The 23,990-nt window shown below is 36.8% G+C and overlaps 1 protein-coding gene across 3 annotated transcripts; it reads right to left on the reverse strand.

Moving 5' to 3' along the window:
• Nucleotides 1–1,123: 1,123 nt before the first annotated feature.
• Nucleotides 1,124–20,486, reverse strand: LOC105039719 (RCC1 domain-containing protein RUG3, mitochondrial). 3 transcript variants are annotated; one of them, XM_010915983.4, is made up of 6 exons: nucleotides 19,884–20,483; nucleotides 17,177–17,316; nucleotides 8,147–8,341; nucleotides 5,092–5,220; nucleotides 4,752–4,907; nucleotides 1,124–1,938 (listed from the first exon to the last, which is right to left on the reverse strand). In XM_010915983.4, the coding sequence occupies exons 1-6, from the start codon at nucleotides 20,402–20,404 to the stop codon at nucleotides 1,739–1,741; spliced, it is 1,341 nt and encodes a 446-aa protein (XP_010914285.1). In that variant the 5' UTR covers nucleotides 20,405–20,483; the 3' UTR covers nucleotides 1,124–1,738. The 3 variants fall into 3 exon arrangements, with proteins under 3 accessions (XP_010914285.1, XP_019703497.1, XP_073105569.1); XM_019847938.3 differs by having other exon boundaries at nucleotides 17,177–17,351; nucleotides 19,884–20,023; XM_073249468.1 differs by having other exon boundaries at nucleotides 1,801–1,938; nucleotides 4,752–4,933; nucleotides 19,884–20,486.
• Between the last annotated feature and the right edge of the window lie 3,504 nt (nucleotides 20,487–23,990).

Raw genomic sequence — 23,990 nt, forward strand, 5'->3', positions numbered from 1 at the left:
TAAGCATTCAAGTTTTACCCAAATCCAGTCCAAACCTAATCAATGCATTGACTATCCAACCCAATTGCGTTGGATCGGATATCTGTTGATTTGAATTTTGTTGCCATCCCTACTTGCAAGTCTCTTTTGTGGTCAAACTATCTCTGGCATGGCAAAATGTAGGCCTTCTCAAGAGTAGTTAAAGGTGGATGGTGAAGGAATCAGCAGGGTGACTCGGCTGAGACCATCCAAAAGCTACAGAATAGTCGAGCGGCAACATTTTCCTCCTTTAAAAAAGGTGCCACCGATGGGGGGCATTAAGCTGTACAAGTAGAGGAAGGTTTCTCGAGTTCGATACAAGGGTGATTGAAGAGATCACATTCCTTTGTCAGCCAACTAGTCGGCAACCTCGTTTGGATTCTCTTACTACATGCTGAAGAGAAGTACTCCTGGACTCTATGTAAATTCTAATTAATTCCTCCGAGTAACATGGCATTTTGCATCACCACGCCATGTTATGTCAAGCTAGAGATTCCAATCCAAACAACAGACCTCTGGATCATGTTTCTGTAATATAGCCTAAAAGCAGAAAACACATGCAACCCTTGGCACAAACTAGAGCACGCAAAGCCCTACATTTCCAGAGCACTGAATTCCGCTGAAACTAAGTGCATCCAATGATATGGCTATAAAAATCTAAAAATCCCGGGGCATTTTGACTGTCATTGAGCCCACGATCTCTATATTGAGTGCAGCAACTGCTCAGATGACGGCCGAGTCAGTGAATTTATCTCGTCCGATCATTCAATGGCGACTATAACATGATTTAAGCGGTGATTCCGAAATAACAGATATGTCATTGACTGTAGTAGAGGATCTTAAAAAAGAGTTCGAATTACTAAGATGAAATACCAAACAGCTGACACGTACCACCACTCTTCATGGAAAAGCCAAGATACATTTGGAAGATAAAGGCAAGTAAAGATGCGTACTGTAGAAAAAGGCCAAGTAGTCAAGAACTTCCTGCTGGAGTCCAAAAAAGAATTAGAGTTCTATCATATTGTTTGCACTGTTTAATAAAGCTGAGGTACCTCTTCAACTTAAAAGGAGTGCAAGATTAAGTAGATGGATTCAATGCCAGGTATAAAGCAGTCAAAACCTTGAATCTTGAGCACCAACTGCAACTGAAATAAGACATCATTCCGTATGTGTATGAAAGTTAACAAGACAAACAGAATGCCAGAATCAAGTATGCCTTCAATCAGCAAACTCAAAAATACTTGTTCAACTCTTGTTTCCTGATTGTGGGTTATGATATAGAACTGGTTGTGATCATACATTTCCCTTGCAGCAATGGTTACAAGGGTGACGATCACATAAATATATATATATATATATATATATATATATATCAAAATGAAACCATAAGAATTCTCCTCCTATCATATCTGCAACATTTGGTTCGCCGTTCCTTGTTAAGAGCCATGGAGGTGTCCAAAGTACGCATCAACACTATCAGCACTATATATGCAGTTTCTACTTTGTCTCATCAAACATCAATTGCAGCTGATTACTCGAATATGTATGGACTCTTCCTCACCAGGATTCTTCCTCCCAATTTATTTGCCATGGATGGGAGCACTTCTTGGATTGGATTTTAACGAATCACCAACTTCCTCTGCAATCTCAGCTAGGATGTTCATGAACAGCTGTGGCGTCTTAAATAGAGGTGTTTGGTGCAATCTGGATGGCAAATCTTCTAGCAAGTGGTATTTTGTCTCACAACCAAGCACATGGCATGTGATGCACCAACAGCAACAGAAATAACATGATGTGGGCCCAATTCTTTATCCTCCATAAGGAACTTCACTTCAATGGGCAAAGGTTGAACATCCAGTAGCCCAGGAACACCTAGTTGACAATCCCTTGCATTTCCCCACATGTATAACTTCCCTGTGTCTGATTTGTCCAGAAAAATGTTAACTATAGTTAAATTACGAAAACTACCCTTACATACCAGCAATTCAACAGGTTATATAGCAATTAAATATCATTTGGTTGTGCTCTTGCATATTCTTCCATTAACTGAAAATAGAGACATTTCTATCAATACAAAAGAAACAGCAAAAAATGCTATGACAATGATATAAAGGCAAATTTTGAGAAGATTCATCCATGCCAGATTAATTTACATGTTCAAATTAAACAGTTCCATCCAAGTGAGAGGTTAGCACACCAAGGAGTTTTAACTTAGCAGTCCCAAGATGTTGCAATAATGAAACAATTATCACATAAATTGGAACAAAGAAAAGAGGGCATCACCGACATTTGAATACTTCTCCATCCCTTTTTTTTTGTTTTTGGAAGGCTAGGAAGAGTCCCAACCATGTAAGTACCTGGGTTGGTCGGAGACCTGAACCCAGGATTTTTGCTTGGAGGGAATTTCCATCCATAATTGGGGCAAAATCTTGAGGGATAACAACACTCAAGCCCACAGACTCCCATCTGCAATTGATCACTGAGATAATGCTCAGATCATCACCATCCTATCTTTTAGAATTTAGCTTTTATCAATTAGTTTGGATTAGAGTAACAGCTATCTTCAAAGATTGGGCTTCAAGTAGAATGGTACTTCTTGGAAGCTTAAGCCGTTAAGGACAGTCGGACTGCTATTTTCATTAAATGATTTTCTTTTAGTCATTTTGGTTAAACAGTAATCTTGTTCAGCACTTCAAACATTGGAGTCATCTTCATCAAGGCAAGTGGAACTTATACCACCTGAATCACTTAAAATGGTTGAATTGATAATTCAACCAACCAGTTGTTTATCAGTTAATCAAGAACAAAACCAGCAGCGGCCAACCCAAACAAAACCCAAAGAGATTCCAAACAAAACCCAGTTGGAGAAAAGAAAACCTTGGAGGATGAATATCTGCTTTTGGAAATTGAGGAGATAATTGCGGGTAACAAATTAGTGAAAATAACATTCAAGTTTCTAAGCAAGTCACTTGGCAAGTGACCAATAATTTGAGACCTTAGAGCGAAGTTAACTGTCCTAGAAGCCATTAGGTAATAAAACTATGATGAAACAAGGAATATTAGACGGAGTTGGAGCAGTTACTGGTCGTAGTGTCCTAATAATTAATTCAAATGATAATGTGCAGCCTCAACCTATGGCCCAACCTTCACAACCATCTGCTGCACATGCTAACCCAAGTTTCAGCCAACAAAGAAACATTGTAAAAGAAGAAATGACCAAGAAGCAATGGGAACGACCAGACATGAAGAAATCAACAAGATAAACCTATATTTGATGAAGAACCTGGTGGGTAATGGGCTACAATTGACTGAGTAAATAGAGAACTACTTTGGGCGGCAGTCCCAAGTTTATTGTGAATCCAGACCAAGCGCAAGATATGACTCAGGTAAATTCTGGACCATGGGCCTGCTGATAAAATCAGTGAGACATTCAATACGCCAAAAAGCATATCCCAAATGGATTGATAAATTGCATAACTTACCTTGCTGGCACAAGTTATGCGAGTTTACATTATTTCTTGGGATGTAAACAAATCAACCATAAAAAACATTGGTTGCTTTACCATTCGATATGGAAAGAGTATCTAGAGTACATATGTCTCAACAATGTTGGCATAATATGTTAACTTGCCAGTGAATTCCAATAATTTGTGGCAAGAGATGGTGGAACAATTTCAAGCTCAGTTCTTTTGAATAGAGCCAGATGTCTCAATTGCTGACATATGTAGGCTGAGGCAGTCGCTGGTAGAAACTGTCGTGCACTATATTGTACCAGTTAAGGAAAACAGTGATTGATGTCATATCACATATCTGAAATTGAATGTGTTTAGTTAGCACAAAATAATCTAGATTTTAAAGAAAGTTTGAAGGTGAAAAACTTATTTAAACTGGCCACTGCGGTCATGTTTTATGGTACAATTCTCAGAGAAAAAAGCTTAAAAGAAAGTTTCTTCTTTTGGTGCATATTAACCAGATCAGACTAACATGAAATTGATGTTGATGGGGCTGAAGTCATGGGAGACAAAGCCACGAGTTAGCCAAAGAGCACAAATAATCAGCAAGTAAAGAAGCACTTTCATGAAGATGGAAAGCTGAAACTGTCCAATTTACCTAAAGCCAGCCAAAATTTTGATAAGTTGTTGGCCGGTCAATTTATTAGGTTGCCGAGTGATGATACTTTTTTAAAAACAAAAGCAAGGCAAAAATAAGTAGAATTGCATAATTTTTGGAGGCATTCAACTAATAATTTTGCTGATATTTGAAATGTGGTACCAGACAATACACAGAGTTATTGACCCGGTAAAGGAAAGGAAATTACAAGGATTGACAATAACCCACGTTCTGGAGCTTTTGAGACCATCATGGCTTTCACCAACATTAAACTCTTAGAAAAGTTGAATAGGTGCAAAGGGAAGGTGCAGAATAGGATAGCAAACTGAGCCCATTGCATTGAGAATAAACAGCAAATCTAAGGAAGATAATGTGAGCAATAAATTGTGACCAAGGAGATGGAAAAACTTAACTTGTCAGCCAATTACCAGCCAAGGTGTAAGCAAAAAGCCTAAATGGGCTGAATTTCAGTCATACAATTGGTTCGACCAATTAAAAGCAAACCAACTAAAATTGGCCATTAAATACATTCACAATGTTGAAAATTGCGGAAACATGTAAACAGAGCAGGTAGGATGACAAGAAACACAGTAATTTAAGAGTATCTGAAAATATAGCCTTACCTGTAACAGCAGCTGAAGATGAACCTCCACATGCTATAAAGACGATATTTTCCTGAGCCAAAGCTTCAATGACAAGAGGAACTCCCTGGTTTTGAATAGAATGATGACCCAATTGACCATGACCACCATGGCCCCATGAAAGAACTTTGCCATTATCTGAGCACATCCCGAGATACTAATTTCTATTCAGAATTGTCCAGATACATCCACATATTAAACAGTAAGTTAAAAGCAGAGTGCATGAGCAGAAATAATAGAAATATTCGACATGAAACTTGCTAGGTGATGTAATTTTTCACAATCTATCAAACTCCTGAGAAAGGCACTGTAACCATTTTACCTGTTAAAGCTAAAGAATGATAACCACCACTAGCTATCTGAATGATACGAACATCTTTGAGGCTAGGAATAGGTTGTGGCTTCCAATCACTTGTTCTATCACCCCTTCCTAGTTCAAAATTTGAATTTGCTGCCCAAAAAAACAAATATACTGTTGCTAAGCCGTTGGCTGATAGATCATATACTCCAGAGAATAACTCTAATAGGTGCAGAAGTTTCTATCATATAGAAAGTGAAAACTTAGAAAACTCTAGATACTTCCATCGAATCAAACAAAATGTTGGTATAGCAGTAAAAATAATAACTAACAATAATGTTTAGATTTCTGTGATCAGATAAGTAGACTAATTATATCAAAGGCAACATAAACAGAAACAGAAAACTATATTACAAATTTTAAGATGCATTCAAAGTCCAAAACAGTGTTAATCACCCATGAGGAACCATGCTGCCAGGTATTTTGTTTTAGACCGAAATGAATTCCCTATCTACAGATTTTCCTTCACATACGCCATTGGAATATCTACCACACCGTGCTTCCATTCATCCCTAAGATCAGCTTGTATCTCATAAAAAACAGAAAATTAAAAATCATTAAGACTATGAAGTTCTCAGTTTGGACATCTTTCCAGGGTGAACCACAGAACACCCAAATATGCGCACATGAGCGAGCGAGCGAGAGACACACACACACACAGAGAGAGAGAGAGAGATCCTGATTCATAGAATTCCACTAGAAGTACTTGCTGTACAGAAATGGAACTCCAGAATGCCTCCAAATGACATTTAACTGATTAATCAAGCGGACTGTTCAAAAATCAAAATTGACTATGACAGAACAAAATCAATACGTGCAGGTTATCAGATGCACCTATTTTCTGGGAAAATGACCGTTTCAGAATTGTTCATTCTGGCTATTGATCAGTTCAATTAACACGCTAGATTACTAACTACAAAAATAAAGCCCCAGAACTTCTTCAGTAGGAATGTTGGTAGTTGGTGAACAGAGCAGACTGCTCAAAATTAATTATGACAATGTGAACATTGCATAAAATCAACTTTTCTTTTCTTTTTTTTCTTTTTTTTTTTTGCGGAAGAATACGCATTGGTCTAAGGACAAGGCAAGCAATACACAGTTACAGTTCTGAAACACATTTACTGAACACTCAATACACAAATTTTAAATGTCTAATGCACATTTGTTCAGACAACCACCTGCCCCATACTCATAGCAATGGACAAAATCATAAGGGGACCCCCTAAATGTATATCAGTTTCCAGGGAAAAAAAACCCAACAGTTTAGTGCAAAATTAGATAATTAAGTCGATATCTTATCCAAAATAAACTATGACAATCAATACATGCAGAAAAGCAGATTCACTGATTCTCCAAGAAAATACAGTTTCAGCATTATATAATTGATTTTCTTTTTCTCCTTCCTGATCCTGTTATATTTCTATCTTGCTATTTTTAATTGGTTTAGTGGGCACCATAGTTATTAGGGCTTAAGTTCCCTCAGCAAAGAGCCTGTATTCCATGTCATGTTGGGACACTTTCCCACTGGCTTTTTCGATTCATGGACATACGGTGAAATACTGAATTGCCTTTATTAGTCACTTTCGGCAAGTTGAAGATGAAGGTAAATTATGTTTCAGATTTCCTTTCTAACCACTCTTGTCTTTTAGGTACTTAGACTTTAAGTACTTGGAATCTAGTGCTCATTGTTCCTCAAAGAAAGACTGAAAATAAAAAGTGATTATTGAAGATTTGTCTCTTTCTACTTGGAAACGCAAGTTCTTATTAAAAATGAACACTTTGACACTATAGTCATGCATACAAAAGCTGTTATGAAAATTTTAGAGAAGAGATTAACTCACAGGAAAGGGGTCATTGCTTCATGCAATGACTGACAAAGTGCAATGGCACGAAATGCTAAAGGTCAGGTCTGTCCCTAGTTCATCCCTCCCATGACCAAGGATTGTCAAGAACATAACTAGGTAATGGTCTTTTTAATTTAAAAAAAGCCTTACTTCAATGCATCTTAGCTTAATGAAAATAAAAGATCTACATAATTTAGTGTATCATTCTTTAACAGCATTTTAAGGTTGGATTCAAATGCAAATCTGCATAGGCATGAATTCAAGTTGCAATTCTCATAGGACATATAGATTTAGGCTCAATTATGTTACTAGCCCCATATAGGCATTAAAAATGCACCAAAGGTTACAGTTTCTTTTAACAAGGTTAGAAATGCTAGAGGTAATAAAATGAGTTAGATACCATAATTCCAACTTTTAACTAATCGAGGTTCAATGACATGGTCTAGTGTGCAGCTTAAATAGCAAGGTCAGTAACCTGATCCAATCGTTAAGGTATTATGAAACAATTGCACATTAAGAAAGATGAAAGAACACGCTTTTTTATTATTTCATAATTTCACAAGAAAATCTCAGAATATGAAAAATAAGATAATCAGGCATCTTTTTTGCGGGTGGGGTGGGAGGGTCATAAAATTTTTCCAATATTTTAGGTAGTGAATTTGATGGGAGATTGGGAAAGAAACTTGATGAAAATCAGTTATTGGTACCATAACCACATTACTCCTGAGTAATTTTTCTTGTCAAACAACCCCCCCCCTTTCTCCAAAAAAAAAAAAAAAAAGAAAAGAAAAGAAAAAAAATGCACTCTTTTCTTTCTTCCCCTGAAATTCCTTTCAATCCTCCGCCTTTTTAACGCTAATCAGAGCTCTATAAGAAACCAAAACTTATTTCTAGTTATCAAGTCAATCAATGCTTCAATAAAGATGCTAGCCAACCAATAAGTTAATATATGATTAAACCACACACTTGATGTACGGCTTAAATATAACTTTAGAAACTCCATAAAAGATAATTTTGTACAGGAAATAATGCCTGAGATTCAGATCTTCAATTTTTATTTGAATTCACGTTCTTATCTGATAATCTAAAAATGAAGCAAAATAAATTGGCATGTACATACTTAGTTTTTGTAGTCATTTGAAGCAAAATATCAGATATATTACAAACATCCTCACCTCCCCAACTCCATACTTGGCCATCTGAAGTCAGTGCCATTGTGAAAAATCCACCACAAGAGATTGCTGCAGCAGGCACAGGTAGTGCATTCACTTTGGATGGGGTTCCAAGAGAACCCCCCTCACCTGGACCACCGCCGCTACCAAGGCCCAATCTACCGTCTCCTTCATCACGGCCCCAAGTATAAAGCTCACCTACAATAAATGCATCATGAAGCATAACCTTAGTCTATAAAACTTGATTCAAACAAGTTCCAGCAGAAAAATGAATTCCAAGTCATTCTCAGGAAAATCAATAGCTGTACAAGAATATTATATGGTGTTTGCAAACTCCAAGGTATCATTAAAATATCATCCAGGGCAATTGCATTCATGTGTGACATACCGAGATGTAAAATAATTCGTACATTGTTAATAGATTAATGAGCCAAAGCTTCAATTCATTACATGGTATCCATAAAAAAGTTTGCATTCAATGACAGATTTCATCAATGTTCAAAAAAACTGAGATGGCACATTTAATGCACATGTATATCAGGTTAAACGAATATAAAAGTTCACACAGTTTAGTAGCTAAATGACTTTAAATCATTGACACCAGCTACTTAGCAAGGCAGCATATAGCTACATGCTTGAAAGATGAAGCGATGCTTTGTTAAATTGAAACTGATAGCATATGACAATAGAACCAAAAAACAACCATGCTTGCAGCTAAGATCCTACTGTCAACTGTTAAGCTTCAGCAGTGGACCTGGTAGGGTGAATCAGTGCAAATCCAGCATGGTTGGATTCAAGATTAATCCAGCATTGCATTTAAGTCTATAACAATAGCAAAGCCTAAATTCATATGAATGGAATAACCCTATTTCCTCATCTTAAAAGACCATTAGACAGGATAAGGGAGAGCCTAAGAGTTCTGCATATAAGGTATGCAATCAGGGGACTGCATATGCAAATGCATATAAGGGTTATTCCCCATCCAAACACAGCCATAAAGAATGGTTAAATATTGATTGAGAAATTTCTTGAGTTATTAGGATTATATTTAGATTCAAAACTACAACCAAACACTGAGTTGAGGAAGTCCTCAAGTCATTTGGATATTGTCAGTATTGGCTTAGGCGTATTTACGTATTTAGTTCCTTTTAGATCCAAATTTTGATTGTTCTGTATTGTTCAAACAAACAGAAGTCTAGGAACCTCTGATCTTCCTTTCTTTCCATTCATCTTGTATTCTTATTCAACAATTTTGCATTGTCATGTACAAGGATTCAGATCCCAGTGGGACATCCCGTGGGACACCAATATGGGATACCATCCCATGTATCAGGACAGAGCCATCCCGCTAGCGTCCCAGCATTCCAATCAGAACATCTTGGAACATCCTCTGTCTCAAGTATCGAAACAAGGTGGGATGGTGGCGTCTCCCATTCCATGAGAAAATGGAGATAACCATATCCCACAAAATTTAAAACCTTGATCACATATGAAAAGCTCCCTAAAAAACTATTCTTTTAAAGCAACAGCTCTACTGATTTAAACAGAGTTTAAGTTTTGATGTTGATAATATTAATGAGACATAATACAGTATGCAAGCGGTCAAGGAACTGCATAGTATATATGAATCATGCAAGCTGCATATACATAAGCATACGAGGACAAAATTTAATAATTTAATACTAATAAAAAGTACTATATACAACAATAACAATAATAACATTTTTTATAGAATACCCATATAGGTAATGATAACATCTAGCAACTAGTGCTTACTACTTAGTAGCTAATTTTTAGTAGCAATAGCTATAGCATAATTAATACATTAACGTCATTAATATACATGCGTCCTGCTTGAAACCTACATTCAACCCAACAATTAGCTTCAACTAGCTTTGTTCATATGGACCTACATAAGAGGGCCCACATATGATCGCACATTGCTAAAAGGGCCATACTAGTGGTGACATAATGATAAGTGGGCTAAATATGCAGCCACTCAATGCTAATTGCATTGCATAGTGTCAAAAAGTGCTTACCAAAATCATTTCGGCCCATATACAATCTGACCACATGGTATCTGCAAATAAGGTATGCAATCAAGGGACTGTAATGCAAAATCGGGCACATGTCGAACCTACGTGTGCTGTTGCCTTCAAAATTTAAGCATTTGGCTTGATGACAGGCTCGCATCCATTACCCGCAGTTGAGTTCGTCCACATTCGATGAATGTGATCAGATCCATTAATTGTTGAGATTTGTTTCAAGTTGTTATTTTGGATATTTTGTTAGAGATTTGTTTCAAATTGTTATTTTGGAAATTTTGTTAGGAATTTGTTTCAAGTTGTTATTTTTGAATTTATTTAGTTGTTATCCAATTAGTTTCATAAATTTGTTACACTAATGATCTATAAATAAAAGAGCATTGTATTCATGAAAGGAGAAGAAAAAAAAATCCTCTTAAATGTTTGCCTTCGCACTTTGCATAGAACGGTGTGAGGCTATATGGGAGTGATTCCCAAATTTGTTTCGACCATTCTATTCCCTTTGTTCTCCCCTCAGCCGAGTTGTATCTACCACCGATCCTGACGCCAACCCAACGCCGATCTATCGTCGCACCATCCCGATCATAGCTCAACAACTTTTGCCGTGTCGACTTCTTTGATTCTGATCACCAACTCCAAAAACATTGAACCTTCCCACCGTCGAATTCAACTCCTAACAAAAAAGCGAAGGCTTGAACCTCGCAGGAATTTAAACGAACTCCATATTTGAACAAAATTGACAACAATCCTTGCGAGCCTCGATAAATTTTTAGCTTTTCCAATTTTTTTCTCATTTCATTCTATTTCTCTGGTTTCTGCTATTAGTGTTTTTATAAGATTTAGTTGTCAAAATTAACTTGCGTCGAATTTAGATTTCAATTTTGCATTTGTGCATTTAGAATTTGTATTGCATTAAGTTCTAATTTTAGATCTATCATTCTTAGACTTTTATCCTGCATCAACTTTGGTATTAGAGCCCGATTTCAATTATGACAACTAGAGCAGGAACAAAGTTTAGAGATGACACTCTTAAAGATCCCGAAGATCCATTTAGCTAAATTTTGTTAAAATTGAATGAACTATCCACCAACATACAAGACATCAAAGATAGGGTTTCCATTCTAGAAGCAACTCAAGAATGTGAAAATAAACCGGCCTTCAATAATGTAGCACAAGAAATTGCCAATAGGACCGTAGGTCACATTGAAAATAATTTTAGGGGACAACTTATGCGAACTCCTCCACGAATAACCCCTTCTTCCAAGAAAATTTAGGCCCTCGAGATAACATCATGAACAGGGTTAAAATAGATGCGCCTACTTTTGATGGAAAATTAGATCCCAAAATTTTTACCAATTGGCTCGTTGACATGGATCAATTTTTTGACTGGTATGAAATGTCCGACGAACATCGAGTTTGGTTCGCATTTTTGGATTGGCATCGAATGGCATTTAGAGCGAATTGGTTAAGAGCCCATCACCTTGTGGGCTGAAATGAAGGCAAAACTAAGAGAAAAGTACTTTTCTCTAACTTATAAATAAAATCTATTCAATCAAATGCTAGCTTTAAATCAAGGTTCATTTTCTGTATCAGAATACATGAACAAGTTTGACGAAGTATGTGTTCGTTGTGATCTACGAGAGGATGAGCAAATGACCCTTTCACGATTTCGTAAAGGGCTAAAAGAGGACTTGTAGCGCAAAATTGCACCACATAGGGTTGAACACGTTAAGCAGGCTTTCCAACTTGTGTTGGAATACGAAAAATTTTTCCGAACACATGCTAGAAAGTCCACTTCCCAGATTGGGGAGTTGAATCCCAAGAAATGATCTTATAGGGACATAAGAAATTCGGACAGCACACAAAATAAACCAAACACAGACTTTAAAGGAAAAGGGGTAGCCTTTGATAAACAAAAAATATATCGGATAAGTGCTACAAATGTCATCGGGTAGGACATTATGCTTACGAGTGTCCTAAACGGAATCTTGTGGTTCAACAAGACGTTGAAGATGCTGAAGACATAGAAGCAGTTGAACACACGACAATAGATGTCCCTAGTGATGAAAAGGCATTCGATCAGGTCGATCAATTTGATGAAAACATGCCTCTACAAGTCATGATATGTGTCCTAGCTCACCCTAGGAGAGAAGTTGATTGGCAACGGTGGTCCATTTTTCATACTTACACAAAATATGGCAACAAAAGTTGCAAAGCCATTATAGATGGCGAAGGTTGCACTAATGTTATTTCCGAATCAACAATTAATTGCCTAGGTCTTAAAACAGAACCACACACTAGTCCACATAAGATTACCTGGGTAGCTAAGACCATGATGCTTGTTAAGCAGCGATGTCTGGTTCCTCTCAATTTTGCGACTTACTCTGATCAAATTTGATGTGATATCCTTCCAATGGATGTTGCACGTGTGCTGTTAGGGCGACCTTGGCTCAATGATTTATTTATCATGCACTATGGTCAACCAAACACGTATGTTTTCGTGAATCAAGATAAAAAGATTGTTTTGAATCCTGCAAAACCAATTTCACCGAAATCAGCACCCCGAGCTCCAACTGACCCGAGTTCAAGCTCATCAACAACGTCCAGAAATCCGCCAAGTCGTGTTGAAAGCACCAAACCCTTGCATATCTTAAATAAAAAAACTACAAAGAAATTGAAACTGATGTTGTTTACACCTTAGTAGCTAGGGAGGTACCTATTTCCCTTAATGCGACTGAGCTGTCTTTAGCTGTTAAGAACCTGCTCTCCGAATTTAGTGACATGATACCTGAAGAATTATCTGATGAACTCCCACCTCTTAGAGACATACAACATGCGATTCACCTTGTCCCTGGTTCGTCCTTACCTAATTTGCCACATTAGAGGATGAATCCAAAGGAACATGTAAAGTTAAAGCGTCAGGTTGAGGATTTGATTAGAAAAAGATTTGTGAGAGAAAGCATGAGTCCTTATGCAGTCCCAATGCTTCTCACCCCCAAAAAGCACGATAGTTGGCGCATGTGCTTTGACCATTGTACAATTAACAAAATCACAATTAAGTATCGATTTTCCATTCCATGCTTAGACGATATGGTAGACATGATGTCCGGGTCATCCATCTTCACGAAAATTGACCTTCGTAGTGGTTACCATCAAATTCGGCTTAGACCTGGGGACGAGTGCAAAACTGCTTTCAAAACAAAAGAGGGAATATACGAATGGCTAGTCATGCCTTTTGGCTTGACGAACGTCCCGAGCATCTTCATGAGGGTCATGAACCAGATCTTTCGACCCTTTATTGAAAAATTCTTGATCGTCTATTTCAATGATATTTTGATTTATAGTCGTGCTAAGATGGAACACACTGAACACATTAGGCAAGTTTTCAAAATTTTGAGAAAAAAAAATTTCATCCATTTGAAGAAATACATTTTTATACAACCCTGAGTCATCTTTTTAGGATTCATTATGTCCATGGTATTCCGTACCGACCCGAACCGACCGGTATATCCCGTACCTTACTATACTGACGGAAAATCGATCCGATTCAGGCCAATTTTTTAGAATAGATACGGTGCAGTTCGGTACGAATCAAGGCCGAACCATCCGAAACCGGACGGTTTGGATCGGTTCGGTACAATTCAGGGCCGATTCGATCCAATTTAGCCCAATTTTCTTTTTTTCTTTTTTTTAATGCTACTAGGTAGGATTTTTTGATTTTTTTATCATCGATATGGTACGATACCATACAATATGGTACCATACCATACCGATCACAAATCGATACAGGTGTGTCCGTAGATGGTATGTCGATAGACCCAAAAAATGTAGAAGCCACTAAGGAATGGCCTGAACCCAAAAATATCCACAAATCTAGGAGCTTCCATGGCCTAGCTACATTTTATCGTAGCTTCATTAAAGTATTTAGTGCCATAATGGCCCCAATAACAAATTGTTTAAAAAAAGGAGAATTCAATTGGACAAATCCTGCAACCAAGGCTTTTAAAGACAAAAGAAAAGATGACAAAAGCACCAATTTTAAAATTGTGAGATTTTGAAAAGGTTTTTGAAGTTTCATGCGATGCTTTGGGGGAAGGAATAGATGGAGTCTTAAGTCAAGAAAAACATCCAATAGCCTATTGTAGTGAAAAATTGAATAAGCCTAGACAAAAATATTCCACCTATGATAAAGAATTATATGCGATAGTTCAGGTATTAAAATATTGGTGACATTACTTATTATCTAAAGAGTTTATTTTATTTTCTGATCATCAAGCTCTTAGGTACCTGAACTCATAGAAAAATTGAATCTTAGGCACACGAAGTGGGTCGAATTCCTTTAAGAATACACTTTCGTGTTAAAACACAAAGCGAGGGTAGAAAACAAAGCCGCTGACGCCTTAAGTCAAGTTGTGGCCACCTTAAATAATGTAGGCATTAGTGTAGTTGGGTTTAAACAGGTCAAGGATGAGTAATCCACTTGCCCAAATTTTAGTGAAATCATTCTTCTATTTTAGAAGGCAAACTTATGAACACAAACTATTTAATTCGGGATGGTTTTCTTTTTAAAGGCAGCCAAGTGTGTATTCCGCACGGATCAATGCAGGATCTAATCATTTGGGAACTTCACTCTGGAGGGTTAGCGGGACATTTTGGGCGAGACAACTATCTCAATGGTTAAGGATCGTTTCTTTTAGAGGAAGCTGAGAAGGGATGTAGTGCATATTGCTGCCCAATGTGGGACGTGCCAACAGGCAAAAGGGATTAGAAAGAACACCGATTTGTACACACCTCTTCCTGTGCCATATGCACTGTGGGAAGACCTTAGTATGGATTTTGTTTTGGATCTCCCAAAGACTCTCAGGAAACATGACTCCATCCTTGTTGTTGTCGACCAATTTTCCAAAATGACTCATTTTATTCCCTGTCGAAAAACTTTCGATGCTACACACGTAGCCAAAATTTTTGTATCTGAAATTGTTATGCTCCATGGTTTACGGTTTACCAAAAACGATAGTGACCAATAGGGGCGTTCGATTCGTTAGCTATTTTTGAAAAACTTCGTGAAAAATCATGGGCACAAAATTGCTTTTCTCATCTTCACACCATCCCCAAATCGATGGGCAAACTAAAGTTGTAAATAAGAGTTTGGGGAATCTATTGAGATGTCTTGTCGGTGAACATATAAATAATTGGGACATTATCCTGCTACAAGCAGAATTTGCTTATAATGGTTTAGTAAATCGAACAACTGGGATGAGCACATTTGAGATTGTGATAGGATATAATCTCAGAAAATCGATTAATTTAGTAAAACTTCCACTAGAACATAGAATTAGTGAGCATGCATCATCTTTCACACAGCATATGCACAATCTACATCAAGAAATTCAATGTAAGATAATTTTAAACAATGTAAATTATAAAAGGGCTGCAGATGAACACCGGCATGAAAAAGAATTTAACAAGGGAGAAATGATGATGGTGAGGATTAAACCGGAAAGACTTCTACAAGGAGCCGTTCAAAAATTACATGCACAAAATATGGGTCTGTTTAAGATCCTTAAAAGGATCGGGTCTAATGCTTATCTTTTAGATTGGCCATTCGACATGGGAATTAGCCCCATTTTTAATGTTGAGGACCTAATACTATATTATCCTGACACAAAAAACCTAGTTTCTTCTTTGCCACCTTCATCTCTTGTCCCTAGAACTTCCTTGTAGAAGAAGAAAGATGACATTGAGGCGATTCTGGACGATCGGGTTGTATCAACAAGAGACGGCGGGGAACAAAGTTTTTTGGTAAAATAATTGTATCGGCCTGAAGAAGATGCAATTTGGATAACACAGACCGAGCTTCAACAATTGAGTTCAAAGCTTTATGAGCAATATATTACGATCCATTTGTCGGAGCTAAATTTTTCGAAACCCATGAGAGTTGATGCAAAATCGAGCACATTTCGAACCTATGTGCGCCATCACCTCCGAAATTCAAGCATCTGGTTTGATGATGTGCTCACACCCATTACCCCTAGTTGAGTTCGTCCACATTCGATGAATGTGACCAGATTTATTAATTGTTGGGATTTGTTTCAAGTTGTTATTTTAGATATTTTGTTAGGGATTTGTTTCAAATTGTTATTTTGAATATTTTGTTAGGGATTTATTTCAAGTTGTTATTTTTGAATTTGTTTAGTTGTTATATGATTAGTTTCATAAATTTGTTAAACTAATGGTCTATAAATAAGGATGCATTATATTCATAAAAAGAGAAAAGAAAAAAAAAATAAAAGAAAATCCCCCTCTTAAATGTTTGCCTTCGCACTTTGCGTAGAACGGTGTGAGGCCGTATGGGAGTAATTCTCAAATTTATTTTGACTATTCTATTCACTTCGTTCTCCCCTCAGCCGAGTTGCATCCAACACTAACACCAACCCAACGCCGATCTACCGCTGCACCATCCCAATCATAGCTCAACAACTTTTGTCGTGCCGACTTCTCCGATTCTAATCACCAACTCCAGAAATATTGAACCCTCCCACCTTCGGATTCGACTCCTCACAGAAAAGCAAAAGCTTGAATCTCACAAGAATTTAAATGAACACCATATTTAAGCAGAATTGACAACAATCCTTACCAGCCTCGAAAAATTTTCAGCCTTTCCAATTTTTTTCTCGTTTAATTCTATTCCTCTCGTTTCTGCTATTAGTGTTTTTATGAGATTTTGTTGTCAAAATTAACTTGCATCGAATTCAGATTTCAGTTTTGCATTTGCGCATTTAGGATTTGCATTGCATTAAGTTCTAATTTTAGATCTATCATCCCTAGACTTTTATCCTGCATCAAACTGCATATGCATATGCAGCCACATGCACAGCCACATGTGCTGCATTTTAAAACATGCTTCAAGAATCCAAATGCATATCATCACCTAGGGTGAAAAAGAGTCAGAATTGATTGGCATCTGATTAATGTACAGAAGGCTGACCAGAATCAGTAAGTGCTGCAGTATGGGCTCCACTCGTAGCAAGATGGGATATGCGTCCCTTCCAAGAACCATTCACAACTCTAGGCAATAGTTCCCTGTGATAAACAGAGTGCCCAAGAGCTCCAAACCCACCATAACCCCTGCAAACTCCAGCCAATTGAGCAGTCATGTGACTCTGGCAATCCAGAAGAATAATAAATAAATATCACTTCCACTGCAGAACATTGGCAAAAACTTCTTTTGGACCGACTTAAGAATTTCAAGAGTATAAATAGTATGTCTAATGTCATTAAACTGTTAAGCATGTGCAGGGAAAAAAGTATTTTGAATGGCTAGGTGCAATACAAATTATACGAAGGGTCACTAACATCTTTACAAGATTCTTGTGATGCCCCAAGAATTTGTTTCTTGCCCAGAACCCCACAAAAAGCAGTGAAACTAGTTTGAGAAGGACCTATATCTTAATCTCAAAAAAACTATATAGGTAATTTTTCTTCATATCTTCTACCGAAGAATGGTGCTTTAAAAAACAATTCACTTGGCTAATATTGGAAATATCTAGCATAAAAAATTAGACTTTGAAAATTAATCCATTTGGCACTTGGCAAGTTGCTCAGCCCCCATTTTAATAAAACTCCCTATATATCTGTCCAAGTCTCCAACCAGTGAAAAGAAATGTGAATTAGTTCTCTCACAAACTCTCTTGCATCTTGAGGTTTTTGAATGTCTGAAGGTGAGACGACATTGGAGAACAAGGATGGCAAGCGAAGAGGTGGTGGTGGTGAAAAAACAACAATGGTTGGTGGGGCCTTTCACAAGGAAGAACACTCTATAATGAATTCTACAAGTGATATCACTCTTGTTTGTGGGCCACCTGAGGAAGTTGGCCCTCTGGTACCCCCTTGGCCACCATCACTAAATTCAACTTCATGGTATGTAATATCCTTATAATTTCTTCCCTTTCTCTCATATATACTTGTATATGAATGTATTAAGGATTATCTAGCACAAGAGGGGCATCTAGTATATTAGAATTAGCTATGCCAGCCTCACGTGTGGGCATGCCCAGACCTCATATACAGGCCTCTAGGCTTGTATGGGCAAATGAAAATAAATTATGCAACCGAGCATGGGGACTACAATATTGACCTATGTAATGCACTCACTAGATTACACGCACATACAAAGTTTTAAAAACCGTGGGATGAAGCCAGACTGGTTTTTCCATGGGATTGCATGCTCCATGTCCCAATACTCGGCATGATGCCTGTCCCCTCTTATTCCAATCCCTTTCCCAACCCATCCCATTCCAACACTGAAGATGGTGAGATACCCCGCAGTCCCAGCAGTATTTCAAACCTTGTATACATATGTGGGTGCATGCGGCTACACGCTGGATTTTGAAACGGTGCTCATAGCACACCTAAAAACATTTATAAGTTTGATCTTAAAGTGGAATGCAGCAAAGAAAAACCAGTAGCTGGAGGCAAACAACTATAGGAGATGCTCAATCCAAGTTTCAAATAATAGGGATTCTTACAACATAGAGGGAAACTCAACCCCGAGCATCATCAAATAAAACTACCAAAAGCATCGATTGTAGAACATCCAGAGCATGTCAACATGCTTAAATTTAGCTTCCTACAGACTATGATTATCAATGACTTAGGATTTGAGTGTATTGTGGAGAATCATCATAACCATCAATTTGGCAATTTTATAGAACTAGTAATCATAGAAGAAAATACAAAGGATAATATACAAGCCAAAGATGATTAACAAAAGGGTAAGCAGGAAGGCATCACATGTAGCAACGGTGAAAAAACTATAGTCATTTGGCAACTCATGAAACATTAACATATGGATGACATGATTAGCTCAGAAACAACATTTGTGCAAGGTGCACTAAGCTACATTAATAATTGAGAGTTTATATTTGATAAAAAGAAGAGGGTTTGTTGTCTTTAAAGGAATATGAAATAATGAAATTATGATAAAAGTTCATCCAAATCCTTGAAAAGTTATCAAACATGGAAATAGGTTGGGTGGGAGACTGTATCCGTTCCCACGTCCCAATCCTGCAAACCGAACATGGCCTTAAAGTACGTTAATGACCACTAAAAGCCCAACAACAGAAGCAATGTCCATTGGGTTGTGCTTCTTTAAACAGCTACAATTCATCTTCCATAAGATGGGCAGATCTAATTAAGTGGCAGCTGCACTGAAATAGGCAATCAATGTAAGTCTAGGTGATCTAGTTTATGCTTCTTAAGGAACAGCATGTAGATTTCTGTTGTGGAAATATGACTATTTATCATCTGATGAGCGTAGTTGGAAATGCGCAAAAATCAAACTGAAAGAAACACATGACAAAGCCCTTGGAAGTCATATTCGGGAGAATAAAACATCATGTCTCGTTAAAACGAATGCTTCTGTTCACAAACAAAGATAAAAATATGAAACGGTGCATCAAATTGTGCATAAATGTGATGAAAGAAAATGAGTGCACGCAACCTTTTTGTTCCGAATGCACCACTGCATCTTGGAAAGAGAAACTTCTTGTCGAGTAAAATTGAAACTACGATATTTTTCAACTCAAAGCACGACAATCTAACTTTAGAACCGCAACCAAAGCAAAAGGTTTAATTTTAACCACATTCCTCCTACCCAGAGATCAAACAAATCGCAAAAAAACCCGTTTACTGACCACGTGAATACCTCACCAGACCGGGTGAGGGCGGTAGAGTGGATTCCACCAAGCGAAATACTCCGAACACCATCAAGATTAGGGTTGAGCATCGGGACGAAGACGGAGCTCTCATCACCAAAACCAAGCCTGCCACCATCACCCTTGCCCCAGATCCAGAACCTCCCGTCCACGAGCAAGGCGGAGTGGAACAGCCCACAGGAGATCCCAACCTCAACGGAGGCAGCGGCAGTAGCCGACCCCTGCGACGGAGGAGGAGGAGGAAGCGGGAGGCGGCCTTGGACGGGGACGAGGCGGAAGTCCGCCGGGAGGCGGAGAGAAGCCACGGGGGAGGGGTAAAAGCGGATCTCCTCCTTGCCGCCGCCAAGCTGGCCGGAGCTGCCCCGGCCCCACGATAGGATTTGGACGGTCGCTGACGGTGTGGCGGTTTCCTCTCCGGCGTGGCTCCAAAGGAGCGGGCCGGCAGCGGAGACAGCGGTGGAGAGGCGGCGAAAGGAGGGAAAGCGAGAGCGGATTGCCATCGCTTGGCCGCCCGCGATGGCGGAGAGCAAGTACGAAAAAAAAAGGAGCGCGTGGCGGGGGAAGAAGAGGGTTTAGGGTTTTGATTTGTCGGACCGGCCGGGTGTAGATACGGCCTTTTTTGACGTAGCGGTCCGGCAAAAGAACCGGCTGGGTGGGACTGGGAAATTTGGTCTGGCTATACGTGCAACAACCTTCTTTTCCTTTTTCTTTTCTTTTTTTTCTCCTCTCCCCTTTTAATATAAATGAAAATGAAAGAAGGCTCATGGTTCGCCATTGGCTGCAAGATTTTTTTTTTTTTTCCCCTCTTTCAATCCGGGTCATGTTTCAAGATAACAGCAGGTCTATGTTTCATACCAAGTAGATAAACAATGCTCATGATTTAATTATTATGCTAATATACTAGTTATTATATAATGGAAATAACTACCTTTAACATTTTTCTGTATAATTTTTTTTTTTTTTTAGAATTCAGACACGTTAGTACTTATTTTTCTGTCTCACATGCCAAAGGTTTGTACTGCTCTGTTAGCTTGTGCATCCCCTTTTATGTGATCGTTGCCTAGCTCCTGATGAACAGAATGAGGGCATTAAAATAAGGTTTAGGACTTTGAAAAAGATGGTAAAGATAAATTGATGAAGTGCTTAATAGCTAAATGTTGTGGAGGTTGCCTGAGAATTGGGAGGTAGCTAAAAGGTGAGCTAATGACTCAAAAAAAAAAAAAAAAGAGAGAGGGTTGATGGTAGAATGATTTTTCTTTTAATCTTTGATACAAGTTCCATCTTTGCTAATTTATTGCAAGTTCTACGAGTGAAAAATAAGTAGGACTAAAATTTTAGTCCCTGCGAAGTTTATCTCCTCAAAGTAAGCCTCCACTTGTATGAATGTAAGAGATGGTAAAGTGCCAAGTGCTTAAAATAGTAATGTTCCTTGATATAAATTTAAGAAATATGAGTTTAATTATGTTCCTAATTTCTAGCCAAGTTTTCACTTATACAAGTTCTACAAAAGTTTTTACTTACTTTAAGCTCATAGCATATTTATTTTGAATGTATAAACTTTTGCACTAATTCAAAACAAACCCTGAAATCCATTTTGAACCCATAAACTTCACATAATTTAAAAGATTTCTCAGCAACTCAATCATCACTGAGGATTACCAAACTTATCTATTTACTTAACCAATATGAGAGGAGGGGATTGGTTTAATGCATAAGGAGATATGCATCATGTGCGAAATGGTTATCCATATCCACTAAATAAATTTTGTTTATTAATTTTTTTAACAACAATGTACTTGTATTTTTTAATACCAATCTTTTTATCTGTATTTTAGTAGAAAAATAGAAAAACGGCCAACCTCAATAAAAATGGACTCAAAATTTCATCTCAAAAATTGGAGAAGATTAAAAGAGGGCATTGACGAGATGAGCAAATGCTCGGACAAGCAGGGAGGAAATGGCCACAAGAATGGAAAATATTCACATATTTTTTTTATTTAATTTTTTAGCTTCATTCACGGTGTGTCAGATTTTAGTACATATGGATAAAAAAATCTTATGCAAAGAAATAGATCTAGCACTTCTCCTTTGAGCGCACACCTGATGCCAAGAGGATAGTCGGAGATACAGAGAGTGTCAAGGTGTGACTGTAATGACCCTTCCTATCATCTTCCTTCTCTCTCTTTCTCTTATTTATACACCTTTTTTCTTTGTTTTTGAGATTATAGCGGTGGTTCTAAAGTGAGATAAAAGTAAAAACTTAAAAATGCTAACCATACCTTGGATAAAAATAAAACATCGAAAACTTCAACCCTGCCCCATACTTCCACCTTAAATGGGTGGTGGGTGTGTGCCGTTGGATCTTCTCTACCATTAACATGGATCTCACTCACTTAAGATACTCTAGCCTCGAAACCTATTTGATAGCTCCAAACTATCTCACTTGAGTTCATATAGCTAATGGTTGAAGAGTTAAAGGAATAAGTCACAAATACTTTTGAATTGTAAGATTTTTATACAGATAAAAATATTAGAATCTTAGGTTTGATTTTGGATGAGATCTTATAATATTATCTTTAGGAATTTCTCATCTTTCATCTTGATCGATATAGATTTTCATATCACAGTTTCTCTTAGTATCAATTGCTTGATGGCATAATAGATTCTATATCTCGTTTTAAGATGAGCCTTAGTTAATGATCTTACTTTTAAAACATTCAAGCCTATTTAATCTATCAAGAACTAAATTCTATACCACATCGATTTGATTGGGCCAGGTTTATTTGTAAAACCTATTTCCTCAATTTCAAACCCACAGAAGTGGTCGAATGATGGAGAAATTAATAAGAGTATTCTACTCATTTTTTTATTTTTCCAAGTCATGTTTTGGATTATTAATAAAAAGATTATAAATTTTTTTTAGCTTAAAATCCTTATATTTGGTAATAAAAATTAAAATGAGAAAAAAGAAGAAGGAAAACTTAAGAGTATGCTTTGTTTGCGTTACCACTGTCAGGATACCTTTTGAGTGGTTATTTATCTAAATATTTTGTCAAGCCACGTGTAAAATGATGTGGCTAAAGTTACCATGAGTTTGATGACATAGCTGAAAGGCATTCACGTGGGAACTACTTTTAAGTTTAATTAGAGCAGCATCTGGTAAAGGGTTTGGACAAAATATAGTCCAACCAAAATAAAATTTACATAAGATAAACCAACTATTATGTGATTCTTGCAAAAATAGACCAAAATAGAATATATACAGAGTATGTGGCGTCGATCTTTAAGGAGGCCAACGTGATCAAGAAGTGAAGAGAATACAAAATTGAGTGATATCAAATACTTATATATATAAGGTAAACTAATGAGAATATTTAATTTAAATTTAAAAGTAATTTTTTATTTAAATTTTAAATAAAAAATATCTTTAATTTGAAATATAACTTAAAAACAGCTTCTCAAATAACATGAAATGACTGAATTATCTCTACAGTTATAAAGCAACACTACACTATTATAAAACATTACCGTACTATTATAAAATAATACTATATTATTATAAAGCAGTACTGCATTATTATAAAATAGTACTACGCTATTATAAAGTAATACTATACTGTTACACTATTATAAAACAATACTGCATTGTTGTAAAGTAATACTACACTATAATAATGTAATACTATCTTATTGTAAAGGAATACTGTACTAATATAATACAATAAAGTAATACTGTATTATTATAAAAAAATACCATGCTAATATAATGTAATACTGTCTTATTGTAAAAAGTTACTATACCAATATAATATAATAAAATAATACTATATTATTATAAAAAAATACTGTACTAATATAATGTGATATTGTCTTATTATAAAGAAATACTGTCTTATTGTATAACGGCATAAGGATAATTTTAATAAAAAATTAGAAGTTATTTTTAATTTATATTTAAACTAAAAAATTATTTTTATATAAAATTCAACTGAAGAATTACTTTTTTTTTTTAGTTGAAAATAAAATTAAAAATTTATTTTTAATATATATATATATATATATATATATAGCAACTATAACAGAAAA

The sequence above is a fragment of the Elaeis guineensis genome, chromosome 1 (assembly GCF_000442705.2).
Source record: "Elaeis guineensis isolate ETL-2024a chromosome 1, EG11, whole genome shotgun sequence".
Classification (NCBI taxonomy): domain Eukaryota; kingdom Viridiplantae; phylum Streptophyta; class Magnoliopsida; order Arecales; family Arecaceae; genus Elaeis; species Elaeis guineensis.